This window comes from Bubalus bubalis, chromosome 11 (genome assembly GCF_019923935.1).
Source record: "Bubalus bubalis isolate 160015118507 breed Murrah chromosome 11, NDDB_SH_1, whole genome shotgun sequence".
Lineage (NCBI taxonomy): Eukaryota > Metazoa > Chordata > Mammalia > Artiodactyla > Bovidae > Bubalus > Bubalus bubalis.
Genome location: NC_059167.1, coordinates 2,235,513 through 2,255,150, shown reverse-complemented (window position 1 = coordinate 2,255,150; position 19,638 = coordinate 2,235,513). Strand labels below are relative to the sequence as shown.

At 47.8% G+C, this 19,638-nt stretch overlaps 1 protein-coding gene across 8 annotated transcripts in view; it reads right to left on the bottom strand.

Annotated features, from left to right (window-relative positions):
• FOXN3 (forkhead box N3) overlaps window positions 1-19,638 on the bottom strand; it is a 437,882-nt gene that overhangs the window by 173,005 nt on the left and 245,239 nt on the right. For all 8 annotated transcript variants that reach the window (XM_006061481.4, XM_006061480.4, XM_006061479.4 and 5 more), the window contains one exon: window positions 17,385-17,521. In XM_006061481.4, the coding sequence (XP_006061543.1) occupies window positions 17,385-17,521 (137 nt within the window). The remainder of the gene's footprint in view (window positions 1-17,384; window positions 17,522-19,638) is intronic.

Genomic DNA, 19,638 nt, shown 5'->3' with positions numbered 1-19,638 from the left:
TCGCCTTCACTGCGCACTCGCCTTCACTGCGCACTCGCCTTCACTGTGCTCACCCCTTCACTGCGCACTCGCCTTCACTGTGCTCACGAGCTTCACTGTGTTCACCCCTTCGTCTCTGAAGCACATTCGGGTGGTCTCCACCAGTGTTCCTTTTTAAACAGAACGATTTACAGATTTGGGGGAGCACTGGTGTAGGAGGAAGAGGAAGATGCAAATTCTGTCTGGCACCAACTCCCCACGTGCTCGAGACCCACACAGATGTCAGTGTTTTCGCTTATGAAACTGAGGAACTGAATTAGACCCGTGATCTCCAAAATATTTTTGGAGATCAGCTATAGTAAGAAATAGACTTTTCACTATGACTAAGTTCACACAAACCCACATACATGCTGAAAGAAAAGTTTCACAGGGTAACATTTACTCTATGTGCAACCCATTCTGCTATTTCTATTTTACTCTATTCCATTATTTTTCATTAAAAAGAGAAAGAAAGAATGGTTGTAAGCCCCTACACTGATTTCAAAACCCATTAGCGAGTGGCAACTCACACTTTGAAACACCCTTATTCTAGATTACTTTTTACCAAACTGGTTTCCTTGGAATATGTTGGTATGTGTGCCCCACCCCCCGACACGTGTCTGTCTAATAAAGCATGGGGAACGCCTGAACTAGCTCACAACAAAAGTTATAAGGAGCTGCATTTCCCAATCTATTGACCATGGAAAACCCCACACGTATTCAAAAGGGAAGTCCTAATATCCCTGGACCCTGTTCACTGGAGGATCCATTTGGGGAAACCAAACGGGGTGATTTTAGGTTCTTTTCTGCTCCAACTTTCTATGACTGGGACAGCCACTCTCAGCACGATCTTCCTGTCACGCGTTTCTTAAGGCGGCAAACATCCCCATAGTAACAGTACACCTAACTAAACAGAGTCACGTCATTCTTATATCCACATAAACATTTTAGAAAAAATAATTATTTTTGAGAGATATTCAAAGCAAACGGTAAAAAGTCACCCCAACACACACAGCTCCTTCCACCATCAAAATCCAAAACAATTATTTAAAATTTCCTCTACTGACACAGAGATAGAAACCGACGTTTGGACATGGGGGGATGGGAGCAGAGGGTGGGACAAACGGGAGTGGCCCTGCCTATACACCCCACCGTGCAGAGCAGACGGGTCTCGGGCAGCGGCTGCAGAGCACAGCGCAGGGACTCAGCTCGCCGCCCCGTGCTCGGCAGGCTCGGGAGGAAAGGGGCCGACGCACCACACGGCCAGCTCGCTCTGCTGTACGGCAGAGATGAACACCACACGGTAAAAGCCATTACCCTCCAAGCTGCAAAAATTAAAATAAAATCGAGTTTCCTCTAGTGATTCTGACACCCCATCCTTTGTTCCCTTAACGCTGATCCAGAGACTTCACAAGTCAGAATGCCCAGCAGAGCTTCACCGTTTCCTATAACCTGAGTCTTGCCTGTAGCAACTATACGCTTTCACAGCACTACTTGGAGCGTTATTTACAGTTTAATTTGCATATATGTGGCCCAACCAGAATTAGACAGGTATTTTCGGAAGAATCTTCACTTCCTCGTTCCTTAACAAAGTGAAGTTAACTCTGCGTCTTTAATCCATTTTATGACTTCAATGTCAAATAAAGGATGCTAATTATATTTATTTCATTTGACTTCACAAATATTTACTCAGTTCATGTATACTGGAGGTTCGGTTCAATGATTACAGAGCTTTTTTTTTTTTTTTAAAGACTGTCAACAAAATATATTGCTTTAACAATGACCACAAAACCATGCTAAACCCCAAAAGGTGGCAAGCTATTGTCAGTTCTCCCTACAAACATATCTTTTCAAAAGATTGCACATAGAAAATGGTTAGAAAGATGGTGTGGCCATTTCTTTCCAAAGATGATAGGGTATTTAAGCAGGCCTAGAGGAAAAAAACAAAACCAAACCCTGATTATCTCTGAGAGTAGATTCTGTGAACAAGGCAAGTCCTTCAATATTGAGAACTTGGAATTTCTTTCTTCTTGGTAAACAGTCAGTATAAATATATCTCCAAAAACATAAAACTCAAATCAGGTTTGAGAAAATACTGTACGATTCTCCCCCATGCCCATGTTTGTATTTACTTTTCTGTTCTGTCTGAAACAGAAGTGACCTTATACAAGCGCACGTGCACACGGGCACACACACACACACACACACACACACACCCTCCGTCACGCACACCTCGCACACCCCTCTCTGCTTCCTCCCCACCCTGCTCCCCACCAAGCCTGGGGGCTCCCTCCCGCTGCCTTTGGTCCCTGCTCCCCTCAGCGCTCAGTCTCAGGCCTTCCCCTCCAAGATGCCCTCTCCTGGAGGGGCTCCCAACGGCTCTCACGCCCCTGGCACCCCCTCCTTCTGCTAGGACACCGAACCCCGCCAGGCCCACCCCCGACTCTCAGGTACTGGAGCCCGTTTCTTCAGAAAGCCGAGAGCACGCGGTGCCAAGGGAAGGTGGGGAGAGGTCCAGCTTCGAAGCCAGAAAAGGCAGAGGGCTGGCTCCAGTCTCAGCTCCGCCCCCGGGGAGCCAGCTGACCAGCCACAGGCAGGCACAGGACTGCCCGCGTCTCCTCAGTCCTCTAAAATGGAAACAGGGATAACGTCAATCTAATGGGATCCTTACAAGACTTAAGACTGACTGCATATATGATGTCTGTTATACTAAGCCTGGTGCCTAGTAGGTCTTCAATAAATGCTAGGGTTTCTGCCTCCCACCCAAAAGCCAGAATGGTTTAGGATTCAATGCAGGAGTGACGAACAAATTTCAAGTTCTTTATACTGGCCTACTTCACTCTACTATGCTTCACTTTATTGTGCTTTGCAAGTAATTGCACTTTCTTTTTACAGATTGAAGGTTTGTGGCAACCCTGCCGAGCAAGTCGGCGCTACTTTTCCAAAAACATTTGTTCATTTTGTGTCTCTGTGTCACATTTTGGTAATTCTCACAATATTTCCAACTTTCTCATGATTATTATTTCTGCTACGGTGAGCTGTGATCCTTGATGCTAATAGTAGGACTCATTCGGACTCAGATAATGGCATTTTGAATCAAAGTACTTTTAAACTGAGGTACATACATTGTGTTTTCAGACATCATGCTCCTGCAGCACACTGGACAGAATTCAGTAAGGTGTAAATCTGACTTTTATATGCACCAGGAAACCAAGAAATTCCCACGACTCTCTCTAGTGCATGTCTCCCTTTATTACAGCAGTCTGGAACCAAATACACAGTATCTCCAAGGTCTGCCTATAATCCTATATATAGCGCTAAAGAGCTTCCGATCACTACATAGTTCATTTGGTAGAAGTTTGGAATATCAGGTGGAAAGAGATTTTTGTTTCACTCTGCATCAGAGAGTGTTATTAGAGAAATTCAGGTTGGTTTATCTATAACTTTGATTTCAACAACAGTAATGACAGAATATTCCGCATCTAAGAGGGAAGGATAAGAGGGGGTCAGGAAGAGGGAACTTCAAAGGTCTTGCTTGAATAATAAAATTCCATTCGAGTTACCATATGCCTAACCCTGACTTTCTCAACAGCAGCCCAGTAACTATCCTGGTGGTCCAGTGGCTAAAACCCCTTGCTGCCAATGCAGGGGGCCCAGGTTTGATCCCTGGTCAGGGAACATTAGATCCCACAAGCTGCAAGTAAGAACTGGTGCAGCCAAATAGATAAATAACAATAAATATTGGAAGAAAAAAAAAAAAGAACAGCCCATTTCAGAGCCTGGAGGAGGCCTTGTTTAAGTAAGGGGACCTCAGCGTCAAGCCGTGATCCGTGGCCAGAGTACCTCTTGCAGGATCCCGGGGCCTGTGGCATCACACTTTTGTGAGTTATGAACACAGATTTTTTCAAGCACAAAGAATCAAGATGGCCTTTCAGCAGGCAGGGAGGGATGCCATTTGGGTGACTTTCTTCTTGAGGGGTTAAAGGGAAACACTTAGATTTCCTGGGAGAAAGAAGCAAGACCTGGAGGAGGGGGGAGACACGCTCTGTTCTCACCAGAGAAGAAAGGAATGTAGGGGGAGAAGGCTAACGAGCTGCTGCCAAGAGGCTTAAGCCCGGATTATGTATCTGGTGAAGGCGCACAGTGGAGTGACTCTGCCGCTGCGGGGAGAACTGTTCCCGTTACAGCAGGGAAGGGAGCGCCCAGGGAAGGGAGCGCCAGGCGCCTTACTTTCAAGGGCTCTGTTCTGCAGCAAGTGCTCAGCAGAGGCCCCTTTCAGCAAGGAGCAGAGGGAGGCTTCTTTTCAAAGGAACGATGAGGGAGACAAAGCGCGTGATTCCTGGCTGGCACCACCTCACGCGCATTTGCATCTCCTGTGGCAGCTGCGCAGCCCTCAGTCCTGACAGCGTCTGGTGCTCTGGGGTCAACAGCCTGGAATTTATAACCCTCCCGTCCCAGAGTCGCCCGATGGGCCTCTCAGGCTTCGAGAATGACCCGGTCCAAAGAGTCAGGCTGTGTGACAACTGGAGGAGGGCCTGGGCAGACAGACGTGGAAGGAGACGGAAGGCCAGAAACAGCCCCTGTGCAAACCAGCTAGAGCATCCCGAGAGGCAGGGGGTGCAGAGAGCCGCCCCTCGGCCTCCAGGCCCCTGCCTCCCGACAGTGAAGGGGAGGCGGGTAGTCGGTCACTTCCTCCGGGGCATCCCTGAGCAGCTCAGCAACGCACCTGGCACTAGTTTCATAACCCGGGCTCTGCTTTCTCTGCGACCCCGGGGACTGTAGCCTGCCGGGCTCCCCTGTCCATGGGTTTATCCTGGCAAGAATGCTGGAGCGGGTAGCCATTTCCTTCTCCAGGGGATCTTCCTGACCCAGGGACCGAACCCACATCCTGCTTGGCAGGCAGGGTCTTTACCACTGAGTCAGCTGGGAAGCCTGCTCTCCAAGGCAATCATTGATAAATGTCTATTGAGTAACACCTGCATGCAGGGTGAAACCACAGGGGAAGAGAACTCTCAAAGGATCCTGGTTTTCACAGATCTTAAATCTAGTGGAAACTATGGAAGAGAAAATATAAAAAGATGTCTTACAATGCAAACCAGAATACAGGGAGCCAAACTGGTATGCAGCAGGTGCAAAAACAAGACTGTACAATTATCAAGAGAGAATCCTAAATGGTGGGGAAGGAGATACTTAAATGCACTGATTTTCCACGGGCCAGACACAAGCACGTCCGACACAGCCTTCTACTTCATTTAATACACATGGCGCTGCTCTGAGATAGGTGTTCTGATATCACAGGAGGAATGGCAACATGGACGTTACCCGGAGATTTTAGGTAACTTGGCCAAGATCACACAGCTAGTGAGTGGCCCAGCCAAGGTTCTAGCCGGCAGCTCCTGCTGAGAGGAACTGGGACTTGCTCCAGGCCCGGTCTGACGGTGGTCAACCTGTGATGCCAGGCAGGCCCTGTGGAGCTCCTGGGCACAGGTCTCCATGCCCTCCCTCTCTGGGATCAGAGGACGCGGTCTTCACCCAGCCTCCGTGACCGTCGCTGAGTTCCACCGGGCAGCTTTCAGTGGTCGTTCGTTAGGGGAGGGCGGGGTGGGGGCAAGGCCCTGCTCCCCTGTCAGGGGCACACACGGCGTCTCAGCTTCGCAGATGCTGACACCTCCTCCCATGGGAAAAGTCACAGGGTGCCTCCCACAGCATGCAGACCCCAGACCAGCTGAGCCTGAAAGCTGATGACGCCGACTCCTGACCTCATCGCCAGCCCATCAGAAGACACGTCCACGAGCTGAGCACGCCTGCGTTTACTCTGAAACTTCCTGCCATCTTCCCCAAGCTGGGACACTGGGTTCTGAGGGCATCAGCCCACTGTGTCCCCATTCACCTGGCAAAGCAACAGAGCTATCCCTCTCAACTTCACCCCAAACTCTGGCACCAGTGTACAGAGGAGCTGAGCTTTCAGAACCACCTGTAGGAGCTGGAGGGGGCCTGGGGACGGGCACGTGGGGTTTGCAGGCTGGGCTCCTGCACACAAGGCAGGAGCTCTGAGGCCCAGGGGGGTAGGAGGGCCTGGTCAGAGGGGGCGAAGCTCAGCAGAGATGGGGCGTCTCGTCTGCCTTCCGGTCTACCGTGGGCCAGGAGGCCGACAGGCAGGGAGGTTCCCGCACCTGGAGACCTTCAGCTCTTTACATCTTTTCTGCTTTTCTGCCTTCTCATTGCTGTTCCAAACTTGCCTCTTCCTCCTGAGGACGTCAGAGCTGCTGCACCCGTCCATCGCCTGCAGGACCACCGTGAGGCCAGGCGGGGCTCTGCGGGCCTGGGGAACTCTCCAGAGCCCGTCAGAACCACCACCGCCAGTGGTTCTCTGCTGTGAAGTTTAAAGAGCGGGGGAATCTCTCTATGCTCCTCAATTTCTCTATGAGCAGAAAAGGGAAACAAAATGGGGCGTCAATTTCTAGCTCAAAAGAATCCTAAGATACTTAACTCGGCTCTCTCTATCATTGGAAAAGGAGAGAGCCACTAAAATTCTCCTGTTTCCTCTGAATGCTTTTTTTTTTTTTTTCCCATTCACTTTCATTCTTGCCAAACTTGGGGGGGAGGTCATTGCGGGGTAACTAAGTTTGTTAGAGAGACGTGGGTGGCTAGCAGACTTTGAACAAAACTTTCCACTTAAATGTAGATAAACACACCATGAACATGTCCCAACTTAGACAACCGTGATTAAGCAACTCGACCTAAGTAGATAAGGATTACAACATGCATCTCAATGGTTTGTGGATGCTCTCGCCAGATGGATGAGAAGCCAGCAAGGGTTAGAAATTAATGTGGGATTCCCGTGCTCCTCACACTCTGCCAGCACCTTCCACACAGCCTGCGGAGTCTCCAAGATGGTCTGACAGATAGCGTGACGTGGCTCTCGTGGAAGAAAAACTCAAGGATGAGAGTGCGAGCAGAGCCTGGCCCACAAGTGAGGGCACGGAATAAAGACCGGCTTTGGCTCGTCCACAGAGACTGACAGAAACGGTGGGCGCGGCTCTCCTCCACTCAGGGGTAAACAGGGGAAGGCCTGCATGATTTGATGGACAGCTTTTGGAAATGGTCTTCTGCTTGGCAAAACATTGCAGTGATAATTCTCTTCCCACGGAAGGAAATGCAAAGAAGTGTCACTAAAACAAGAGAGGTAATTACAGGGCAGGAATCAAAGAGCTGGGTGACACAGAGTGCAGAGTAACTAAATTAGTCCCGTTATGGCCTTGAAATCTGGCCTTAACAATTTCAAGAGGAAGAATCTGACCTCTCGTTTCTGAGTAACAAAGCCATGCCTGTCTTTCCTGTGTTTTGTTTCCAGCCTACACGGCGGGCTTAGAGAACTATAAACACCAGACATTTCATCCCTCTGCTCTGCTTGTGGCTCAGCAGGCCCAGAAACAGACCACGAGGGCCGGGAGGGGTGACCGTGTGACTCTCCCGGCAATAATTCCGTCTCTTCGAGGGACGCTGGCAGCTGGTCATCTCAACGTGACTAGCACCCCTAGGGCAGCTGGTTTGTGCACTACCCAAACACTCACCACCCACTCAGCTACCCATCTACCCAAACACTCACCCACCCACTCAGCTACCCATCTACCCAAACACTCACCACCCACTCAGCTACCCATCTACCCAAATACTCACCTACCCACTCAGCTACCCATCTACCCAAACACTCACCCACCCACTCAGCTACCCATCTACCCAAACACTCACCACCCACTCAGCTACCCATCTACCCAAACACTCACCCACCCACTCAGCTACCCATCTACCCAAATACTCACCTACCCACTCAGCTACCCATCTACCCAAATACTCACCCACCCACTCAGCTACCCATCTACCCAAACACTCACCACCCACTCAGCTACCCATCTACCCAAACACTCACCCACCCACTCAGCTACCCATCTACCCAAACACTCACCCACCCACTCAGCTACCCATCTACCCAAACACTCACCTACCCACTCAGCTACCCATCTACCCAAACACTCACCCACCCACTCAGCTACCCATCTACCCAAACACTCACCACCCACTCAGCTACCCATCTACCCAAACATTTACCACCTACTCAGCTACCCATCTACCCACTCACTCACCCACCCACTCAGCTACCCATCTACCCAAACACTCACCCACCCACTCAGCTACCCATCTACCCAAACACTCACCTACCCACTCAGCTACCCATCTACCCAAACACTCACCTACCCACTCAGCTACCCATCTACCCAAACACTCACCCACCCACTCAGCTACCCAGCTACCCAAACACTCACCCATCCACTCAGCTACCCGTCTACCCAAACATTTACCACCCACTCAGCTACCCATCTACCCAAACATTCACCCACCCACCCACCCACCCAGCTACCCAAACATTCACCCAGCTCCTGGTATGCGTCTCGCATCGTTAGATGCTGTTCTGTGGGGGAGATCTTTCTTTAGTGGAGCCTGAACCTTTCTTCCTGTAACTTCAACCCATTGGAACCAAATCCCTCACAGGGGAAGCTGAAGACGGCTGGCAGGCTGACCTTCAGATGGTGTCTTCTCCAGATCACACATTCCCGGCTCCATCACAGTGACATGTGGATTCCCTCGCCAGCCTCGCCACTCTTCTCTGTATCTTGGAGTCCCCCACCCACCTGGTCAGAAATGTCCCAGTGAAGACTGGTCCACAGTCAAAGTGGGAGTCTGATCTTCACACCACTTGTTCTCATCTTTTACTGACATAATAAAACACTCATCTTCAATTAACATAACCTAAAACTACCTACTCTGACCAACATAATTCACAGCATAATGTACTTACAGTACAAGAATTCTCCCCACCTTCTACAGTCCTCAAATCTTTTATGAACAGTGGGTTCCAATGTCTGATCTAATTCCGCCTCTACTCCTTACCCTCTTCCCTTTTAGTCTATAGAATCCAGGAGTATTTAGTATAGCCAGAAGCTGGAGAAAGGGGAGTCCTAGACGGAGCAATGGTTGGTTTTAATTTTCTATTCTGATGAACAACTTGCCGGTTTTACACTGCTGCAAAACAAAGAGCTTGCAGTCCGTTGTTTCCTAGTGGACATCATTGATTTCACGTGGTTTTGACAGCTCTTTCATATTTCCAACACACAGATTGATGTCTCCCCCTCTGCGAAGGTAGGTCAGCCCCTCGTGCACTCATCTCCCTCCCCTGACAAAGCCTCAGATGCAGGACCAGGAATCCGCCAGGTCTTCCCCGGCTGTTTGAAGATGCAAATAAACAGGAAGCAAACTGATCGAGACCCCAGACTCCTAGAGAGCCAGCCAACACTTCAACTTTCTGACCAGGCATTAGAGACACAGAGCCTCTTTATTATCTGTCATCTGTGGAGTTAGATCAACAGAAATGTATCACTAGTAGATTTAAAGAGCAGCAAACAGTTCTGCTGGCGGAAGACCAACCATGGGCGGAGGGCACCCCCAGAGTTCAGAGGATGAAAAGGGCTCAGCTTGGCTCTCTGGGCCATGAGTTTCACTCTGCACCTGAGTAACATTGATAGAATCAGCCTGGCTGCTTAAACATTCAACTTTCAGAGTGAGTGTGAAAACAGAATGAAATTGGATGACCGGGCACAATATCCGTGCGATACACCTAGTGCGTAAGAGCTCAAAGATAACAGACTAATTTCCATTTAAATAAAATCATGTTGGATGGAATGAGGATGAAATATACAACGGACAGCACACTGCAGGCAAAATGCTGAGATTAAAAATATTCTGAGACCAACTCAGAAAACAGAATGGAAGTCAACCACAGATAATATGATTTGATACGAAAATAAAATTACAGCTAACTAATGGATTTTTAAAGTTCACACTGTAATGGGCTTTGTTTTTTATATATAAGAGTGAATTCCTATAATTTTAAGTCTTTTCTATGACCCCTCTCCTCCAACTTTTTAACAAAACGAAGTACTATTATTAGAAAATCTTGTCATTCAACCCCCTGTTCATTTTACCACATTAATTTAGCACAGAAATGGCAATCCACTCCAGTACTCTTGCCTGGAAAATCCCATGGACAGAGGAGCCTGGTAGGCTACAGTCTATGGCGTCGCAAAGAGTCGGACACGAGTGAGCGACTTCACTTTCCCTTCCTACATATTTAGCACAATGAAGCTTCACACTGATTTTTTTTAATATTCTTTAAAAAATTGAGCACACAGTTACAGTTCAATGCATATGCTTTCAAAATACCTACTCACCATTTTTAATTACACTTACACAAATAAGTGTATTGGCTATGAGGAGCTTTTAAAAAGCTATTTATGGTTTCCATCAAATACACTGCTTACAAGTAAATATCAGGAGTGTAATGTGTAATAATGACGCTGCTAATCTAAACTCTCACCTTCACTCCTTACGCTCGACTGAAGTAAGAGCTGCAATGCCACAACCATCTAACGATCACACGCCTTCAACACAGGCAGCACCGAGTTTACTTTGTGGCTTTGCAGTCCTGCCAACAATCAAATGCACATCACTTCGAATAACTGGAATGAAAGATGTCTTATACGCTAAAAAATTACTGGATGTTCTCCAAGCAATGAACAAGCTATTCCTTGCTGTGTGCAAACTCAGCATTTTAGTGAGGGAATTAACATGGGCGTGTTAATAAGCTTAACATTCTAAGGATTTTCTAATCTTCTAATTGTCTAAAAGGATGAGTTCCCTAAACACCTTCCCTTCCCCGCCTCCCCCCAAGGCCATCCCCCATCTGCCATCTCCGGGCCTCTCCTCCAGGCAAGGCTTCCTGACCCAGCGAGGAATCACTGATGACGCCCTTGATTCAAACGCACACTGACCGCTCTCTACAACGTCTATATCCTTAGCAGTATTACTCTGCTACGTAGGCATTTTTTTTTAAAGATTATAAAGAATAAGCTCAAAGCACACGAATCAGGGAGCAGGCAGGATTAAAACATTTAAAAAAAAATAAAAAAACAAAAAAAAAAAAAAAATATCATCTTTTTGCTGAGTCAGCACTAAAACCAGCCATTTTCATTAAGACCCTCAATATCCAAAAGGCCGAAATCTTTGGAGAGGCCATTAACATATCTTCTGCGGCTCATTTAACTATTCTGAAGAAGCAAAAGGAAACTTAAGGAGTTAAATTATAAGCTTAAATGTTCAGAATTTTCTTTATTTAAAAAAAAATTAGGTGAGAACAGTAGAAACTCCCTTGAAATGTTTTGATTCCCTAAACTTTAAAGTCATCCAGAAAAAAAATCTTCAGACCTAGATCAGCAAATAAAAGTCTTGTGCGTGCTCAGTAGCTAAGTCGAGTCTGCCAGGCTCCTCTGTCCATGGGATTTTCTTGGCAAGAACACGGAGTGGGTTGCATTTCATGCCAGGGGGTCTTCCCGACTGGGGGATGGAACCCACAACTCCTGCATCTCCTGCACTGCAGGTGGATTCTGTACCACTGAGCCACCTGCGAAGCTTTCCAACGTCTTGTAGGTTTTTGTAACTCTGTACATGTTACAGAGGCTGTAACACTTTACACAGAACATAAAATATGTTGTCATTATTTTTAAAGTGAAGATATTTAAACAGAAAATGAAAGGTGCATTGGGGAACAGCAGTCCCCTCAACAGGGGCTTTCGTTATCTAAAGCCCAGCCGTGGCTGCCCGTCACGTGGACCACGGGCACATAAGATGCTCAGGTTTCCTTGGATGTACCAAGGAAGCATAAACCTATAGTAGCTCTGGCTCTCAAATCAGGCATATTTTATTAAATTTCCTTTCTCTGGGGAAAATAAAAAATCATCCAGGAAACTCTACAAACCATACTGTTTGATTCACTGTAAAACCTGTTCCCACCTATGGTGCAAGATGATTAAAACTTTTTTTTTTCCTGTAACCTGATTTTGGATGGGCCCCTATCCCAGAGAAGATGCTACATCAGGTCCTACAGATAACTTCTAAAAACAATCTGTTGTCATAAACACTGCTATGGAACATCCGCTGTTTACAGGGCATGAACCGAGTAGTGTAAAGTTCAAGGGCCCCGCACCCTAAAGAAACAAAATCGTAAGATGGGGGTCACCCCCTGGGGAACTGGTTCTCTACCCATCATACGTGGACAAAGATTAGCAAAGGGGAAAAGTCCTAAAAAGCTGGCGGGAGTGTAAACTGGAACAGAGTTTAAAATCAGAAGGCAATTTGGCGATCTTTATATCAAAAGGATTAAAACGTGCATATCCTTTAACAAGAAATCCTTGTTTCTTGAGCGAAGGAGGGGCAGGGCAACAAAATCATGAAAATAGACAAGACTTTCTGAAAGAAGCGTGAAGCAAGAAACCCAAATGCACCGTCTCCCCTCCTCTTCCCAGGTCTAGAGTCTGCACATCACACTGGTGAACGCTGGGGAAGGAAGGAAGCTGATCTGCGTGGGCAGCCTGGCCTCGGGGACCCTTCCCAAGCACAGCTGAGGACCATTCATGGAAATAAAGTTCCGAGAACCTACAGAGCAGCCCCTCGTGCAGCTCAGGAGACGCTGGGGAGGATGAGGTAGAAGCCGAGCCCCTGCCGTCAGCTCTCGGATGTCTTGTCGCGATGCTCACAGTTACTCCAGACAGGTCAGGCGAACTGCTGTGCTCTCTACTCTCCATCGTGACAAAAAGGACGTGGACACAAAACTGACCCACTCAACTGGTCTGTGCATTGGGGACTGCTTTTTCTTTAACAGAAAAACTGCAGAGACAGCACAGAGAGTTCTCTTGGACCCCACACTCAGTCTGCCCGAAGGTAACACCTTAAGTTACTGTGGTACATTTGTTACAGCTGAGGAACCAACACTGGTGTGTTACTATTACCACAAGGAGATCCAGCCAGTCCATCCTAAAGGAAAGCAGTTCTGAATATTCATTGGAAGGACTGATGCTGAAACGCCAATACTGTGGCCACCTGAAGCAAAGAGCTGACTCAGGAAAAGACCCTGATGCTGGGAAAGATTGAAGGCGGGAGGAGAAGGTTGGATGGCATTACCAACTCAATGGACATGAGTTTAAACAAGCTCCAGGAGTTGGGGATGGACAGGGAGGCCTGGCGTGCTGCAGTCCATGGGGTCGCAAAGAGTCGGACACGACTGAGTGACTGAACTAAACTGCACACATTATTCCTATTTAACTAGTTTTACCCTAATGTCTTTTTTTCTGTTCCAGGAAACTATCCTTAGCAATGCCCAACTCTTTGTGACTCTATGGACTGTAGCCCACCAGGTTCCTCTTTCATGGAATTCTCCAGGCAAGAACACTGGAGCGGGTTGCCATGCCCTCCTCCAGGGGATCTTCCTGACCCAGGGATTGAACCCACGTCTCTTATGTCTCCTGCATTGGCAGGTTCTTTACCATCTGTGTCCCCTGGGAAGCCCAGGAACCTATCCCGGAGATTCCATGTCTTCGTGGCCTCCTCTGACCTGTAGCAGCTTTTCTCAGACTTTCCTTGTTTTCGAAGGCTGACAGCCCTGAAGCCAGCTGATCGGGTATTCTGAAGGATGTCTCCACTGCCTCCCGCTTGGGGACAAAACCCTGAAGCCAGCTGATCAGGTATTCTGAAGGATGTCTCCACTGCCTCCCGCTTGGGGACAAAACCCTGAAGCCAGCTGATGGGGTATTCTGAAGGATGTCTCCACTGCCTCCCGCTTGGGGACAAAACCCTGAAGCCAGCTGATGGGGTATTCTGAAGGATGTCTCCACCACCCCCCGCTTGGGGACAAAACCCTGAAGCCAGCTGATCGGGTATTCTGAAGGATGTCTCCACCCCCTCCCGCTTGGGGACAAAACCCTGTCTGGTATCTTTCTCAGATTACACTGGAGTTACGGACTCTGAGGAGGGGGACGAGAAAGGTGAAGCGACAGTCTCTCGACACTGTATGAAACGTACAGGTTGTCCACTTCACATCACAGACGGTGTCAGCTTTGATCGCCTGGCCGAGGTAGCACCTGCCAGGCGTTCTCACCACCATTTCCATGTGCTGCTCTTTGGAGGAAAGTCATCAAGTGCAGCCACTCCAAAGGCAGGGAGTCGAACTCCAATGCCTTGAACGGACAAATATCTAAATTATTTACAATTCTTCCATAAGGGAAATTTGTCTCTACTCTCATTTATTTATTTGAGCATTTGTTTATATCAGTGTGGGTTCACAGATACGGATTTTATATGTGGAGTTAAAACCCCAATGCTATGCTATTTATTTGTTGTTCGAATTGTCTCAGCTTTGGCCACTGGGGCAAATTCAGGTAGACCTATGACATCCTTGTTTTCTGAACACTTCCTTAACTTTCTGCTTTTCCATATTTTTATCAGTGAGATGCCTTACTTAAGAGCTGTTAGGGGGTGAACTGTGTATTCAACCCCCACCCCACAGAAGAGTTTCATGATGGGGGTTCCGAGTACCTCAAAATGTGACCCTATTTGGGAATAGAATCATCGGAGATGTAACGATTACATCATACTGAAAAGGTGGTCCCGAATCCAGGATAACCGACGTCCTTACAAACAGGGGAGACATGGACATTGCACACAGGAAGGGCAGGCACGACACCCTGATAACGAAGACAGAGGTCAGGGCGATGCTTCTCACAAGCATCTGAGAGTGGGCCCTGGAAAACAGGCACAAGGCTCGGTGCGGCAACATTCGGCACTCTATCTGGACGAGGCTGAGGTTTAGGGGCGCTGTTTTCAGAGGCTCCTCTTCCCTGCAGAGTCTCCAGCCACCTGCTGCTTGCTTCAGAGCGCTCCTTGCCCAGCGCACCTCCGAGTCCTAGCAGTAACCGCCCATCTAGTACAATCACCATTTCAGATGCTCCGTGAAATTCAGGCGCTGCCAGGTGCCCCGCACAGCAGTCCTGCGGGGTGGGCAGGTCCCCTGCGTCACAGAGGACCCAGCCACACCGTGTCAGGCCATCATGCGTGGCCCCTGTTTAATGACTCACTTTGTCCCTCTTCCCTAAGTCACGTTCGCAAGTGGCCTGAAGGCTTTAAAACGGAACTGAACACATCTCCGTCAGCTGTACAGATATCGTCCAACCATCCAGCACTTTGGACCCTTAGTACAACTTTCCACACTAGAGGACAGCGAAGCCAGCTCTAAGCTTTCAGATGAAGGGACCTCAGTCCCCAGGAAAGAGAAAGTGACTTGTTCTTACAGAGTTAAGATAGGGAAGAAGCAGGCTAGAACCTGGTGTGTCTTCTCACCCCACAGCCAGGAACCTTCATGAAGCTGAAATCTAAGCCCTGGCATGGGTAAAGATGGGAACTTTTACCCCTCAGTCATCTGGGAGAAGAGGAACTAGATGTGACAGACTGGGATCTGGCATGTTTTTGTTTGGAAATTATCTTCTTCACACAAGTTCTAGTTGGTCGGCATTTTTACGCCTATGTTAAAAAATCAAATGAAGTCATTAAGCTTAGGCCAGCATGTAAAGCCTCTCTCCCGAGTGTGCATTCCTCTTGTAACCCCTAGAGCTCTACCATAATCCTTCAAATTATTCAATAATTACTGTGCTTCCCCTGGGGTCACATTTGGCAACAAAATACTAGTCTAAATGAACCCACGATATGACCCAGAGAATAACACTTACGTTCTTAACTTCTTAGAAGCACAAGGATATGAAATACTTCCGAGGTGCAAACTGGGAGCAAAGCGAAGGGTTTGCTGTGGGGGTTTGGAGGGTGAGGGGAGCAGAATGACAAAAGGAATGAGAATCTGGGACTTATTCCAATAATGAGGGCCATCCCCTCCCCCACGACCTTGGTATATCAGGCCAGTCTCCACTCCAATCCCAGTTTCCTCCCATTTCAGGAGTGCCTATGGCCACAAGGAAAAAAACCAAGCATATGGCTCTGCCCTTCTGGACATTTCTACAGTGTTGGCTGGGCTGGTTTGGAAAATCCCATTTCATCTCCTACAGCTACATGACCTCAAGTTGTCATTTCCAATAAAGTATGCTTCCACTGATTTTTATGAACATAGACAAAAGCTGCTACAACCTTTTTTCTTCCCCCCCAAATCTTTCAAACCAACTGTAGTTGCTATGTAGGGTTATTTGTTTCTAAGGCAACAGCGTATATCTAAGTACTAATGGCCTGTCCTTTTGCCAGGCAACACACGGCCTTGTGATGCAACTGCACCTGTCTCAGCTATGCGTTCCTATGGAGACGCTGCAGTTGCCATGGCTACCACCACGCTAATCGCCTAGCAAAGGCAGACATACAGCCGTCTTCTCAGAGGGCCCAGCTGTTCCTCTCCGTCTCTTGCTGAAGACTGATTGTCCAGGGCCTGTGATGGAATGCTTCTCAACCGGGATGCACGAGAACTTCATCAAGGCTGTTTCACGGGCCCACTCTTGTGCTCCCTCCGTCCAGGGAAAGCGTCTGTAAGGACGCTGGCTGAGAACCCACGGCCATGTACGAATTCACGCCGTTCCTCGCTGGTACAAACGTGGAGCCCGAGGCCCACGTCTCCTAACTGGGTGGTGACAAGGGAAAGATCTCTACACGTTAAAGAAAAAAAAACAACAACACTTTTTCGGCGGTACTGAGGGACAGACGTCTAACCCAAGTACTACGCAAGAGAAAACCCATTTTAAAAACTGGCTCCATGTTATATGGCTACTTTTATAGACTCTAACATTAACCAATTTCTTTTTAAGTGACAGGTTGCATAACCTCCCCTCCTATTCTCTCTCTGTAAAAACGGCACCGTAACCTCAGTGTCTGAAAACAAAGGGGCATGCGAGGAGCAATCCAAGTCTCTACAGCCCTTTGCTGTTTTCCCAGAACAGGCAAACACCACGGAACCAAAACAAAGCCATCGCCCCGGAGCACCGTCCACATGGAGACGGGGAATGGCAACAACTCAGGGCGCCCTTCCCTCCAACACCTGCAGACACTCTCCCTCAGCGGACAGGGAGGCAGAGGCCGCTCACCCAGCTCATTCCTGGACGCCCACCCCTATAAACCACCCCGTGCTCAGATGCTGAGGCGGTCAACTTTCCTGCGCAAACGTCTCTACCCAGGGAGACGTTATTCCACCCACCACGGGGCCTTCCAGGAGACGCGTTCCTCCCAAGCAGCAGACACGGTAAGGTTTGCAGAAAAGACAGCAACGGGTAATGCCTCCAAGAATACTTCACTTCTTTCTCATTTTCTAGTTATTCTTAAAGTCACAGAGCCTATTAGTTTCAGTGCCTGTCTCTGCCAAAATAATACAACTTCAGTAGACCAAAACACAAAACAAACAAAGGATCTTGAAAAAAAGAAAAGTCTGAACGGCTTACCTTTGATATGCCTGAGGAGAGGCGGGAGGTGTATTGAACACATTCGAGTGTGGGTGGTAAGGTGTCTTTTTCAAAGCCTGAATTAGATTTTGTCTATACTCTGGGTCTATGCACCACAATGACCCTTTCCCGATACTCTGCAAAGAAAGTCAAAATAAAAAAGTTATTAATACAGAGACAGCAACTATTGTGCGGTAAGTAGATGTGGGCGTCCCTGGGGGCTCAGACGGTAATGAATCCGCTTGCACTGCGGGAAACCTGGGTTCGATCCCTGGGTTGGGAAGATCCCTGGAGGAGGGCATGGCAGCTCACTCCAGTATTCTTGCCTGGAGAATCCCATGGACAGAGGAGCCTGGCGGGCTGCAGTCCACGGGGCTGCAGAGTCGGACACGCCTGGGCGACTAAGCACAGCACAAGTAGATGTACAGCCTGCATCAGAGTACCTTACTTTTTTTAAAGTCTCTTACTTCTTTGTTAACTGTCTGCCAACCTTAGCTACAGCACGCCCAACCTTTAAACACCACACGGTGCGCTTCCGTGTACTCACATTAAGTTTGACAAAATGAATATGTTATTTCCAGGTGAGGTTGCTACAACAATATTGTCATTTTCATATCCTACATACCAAAACCCTCAGTAACCTTATTATTTTTCAGTGTCAACTTTGAAAAACATGTATTCTCTTTAAAAAAGCGAGTTTCAAATTTGTCAGCTATCAAGGGTTGAGAGAAAAACAGAGGGCAGAAACACCCTCAAAACTCCATTTCCGCTCTGAAAACCCGAGAGCTAGGTTTTCAAACCATATTACATTGGTGCCACTTTACAAAAACAGAAAAGTAATCCACTTGTTTTCTTCCTGCTTACAAAAGAAATGACGTTTAAGCTTCAGATGGAATTCTGTAATGACCGTCCCCAGGAGACAAAAAGACCTCAGGCAGCAGTGGTCAGTCTTTAGCCAGAATCCAGTATTTGTTTCTTTGGATTCCTCAATTCTGGATCCAGACCTCAATCTTCAGAAGTCAAAAACTTTATAAAAACGCAAATCTTCTCAACTGGTTCCACGGAAAGCGAAGGACTTAGTCTGAGGCCCACTCTCAGTCGGAGGCTTGCGTTCTGAGCCAGCATCTTACAAAGCACACGGAAGCCCTGCCTCTGTTCCCTGCTGGAACTGGCTGCTCCCCTTTCAAGTGACCAAAGGTACCCAAGCTGTTTGATAAGGTCATGTGTAAATGTTTACTGATTTGGAGAGAAAAGAAGTCAAATTATATAAACCCACACCCGCCCCACGGTTCCAGCCAACGGACCCTCTAATTTCCACAACTATTGTACTACAGAAAGATGTAGAAAGCAAACAAGAAAATCGTTTAGCTATTAGGCAGGAGAAAAAAAAAGCCCAAGAAAATCCCTTAGAAGGAGAACTAAAATAAGTTATTCCCAAAATCTTTAAAGATCTTTTAAAAATGTGTTCAGTCATCAGTCGACCAAATAGTTTACTTACCAACATATTCACAGAACCCATTCAAGTTCTTTGAGCTCAACAGCACAGCGTGCTGAGCACAGGGAGCTGCTCAAAGCCAAGGTCGGGGCTGAAGCCTCCGATCACCCCACCACAGTTGCAGGCCTGACCCCCCAAACACAGTCCCAGTCGGGCCAACCTGCCTGCGCTAAACACCAAAGGCCCCAGTTTAATCAGTCGGATGTTTAAAGACATGAATGATTTCAACGTTGGAAAATTCAGTGATGTTTAAAGACATGAATGATTTCAACTTTGGAAAATTCAGTGTCCTTACGTGGCCTGTCCCTCTCCCGCACACATTTTCAAGCCCAGAAGAGTTCACTTCTGAGAAATGACACTTCCCGGGTAAAGCAGGCAGGTCACCAAAAGACCAGACCTGGCCCTTCTGTCCTGTCCTTGGAAAACAAGCTGTGCAGCGTGGAACTGCCTTTCTGACCCCCTTGAAGACAAGGCCCCGGAAAGCTGGCTGGAGGGCCAGGGCCCATGTGCAACCCAGATATTTCTGCAGGGAGATTATCTCGGTTCTGGGAACCACATGGGAGCTTTTGTTTTCATCAAGGTGGTTTTCAGGGTGGAGCCGTTTAATCTTACAGGGAATAGAAATATGACAAAGAAATGAAGGGAAATAGCAGTAAGCCAAGAATGCAGTTTCTCCTGACCCTTAGTGTCTTGTGGATTATACTAAACCATCATTTATCAAAAGAAAAAGGGAAAAACACCACAGGACTGGGGTGGGAG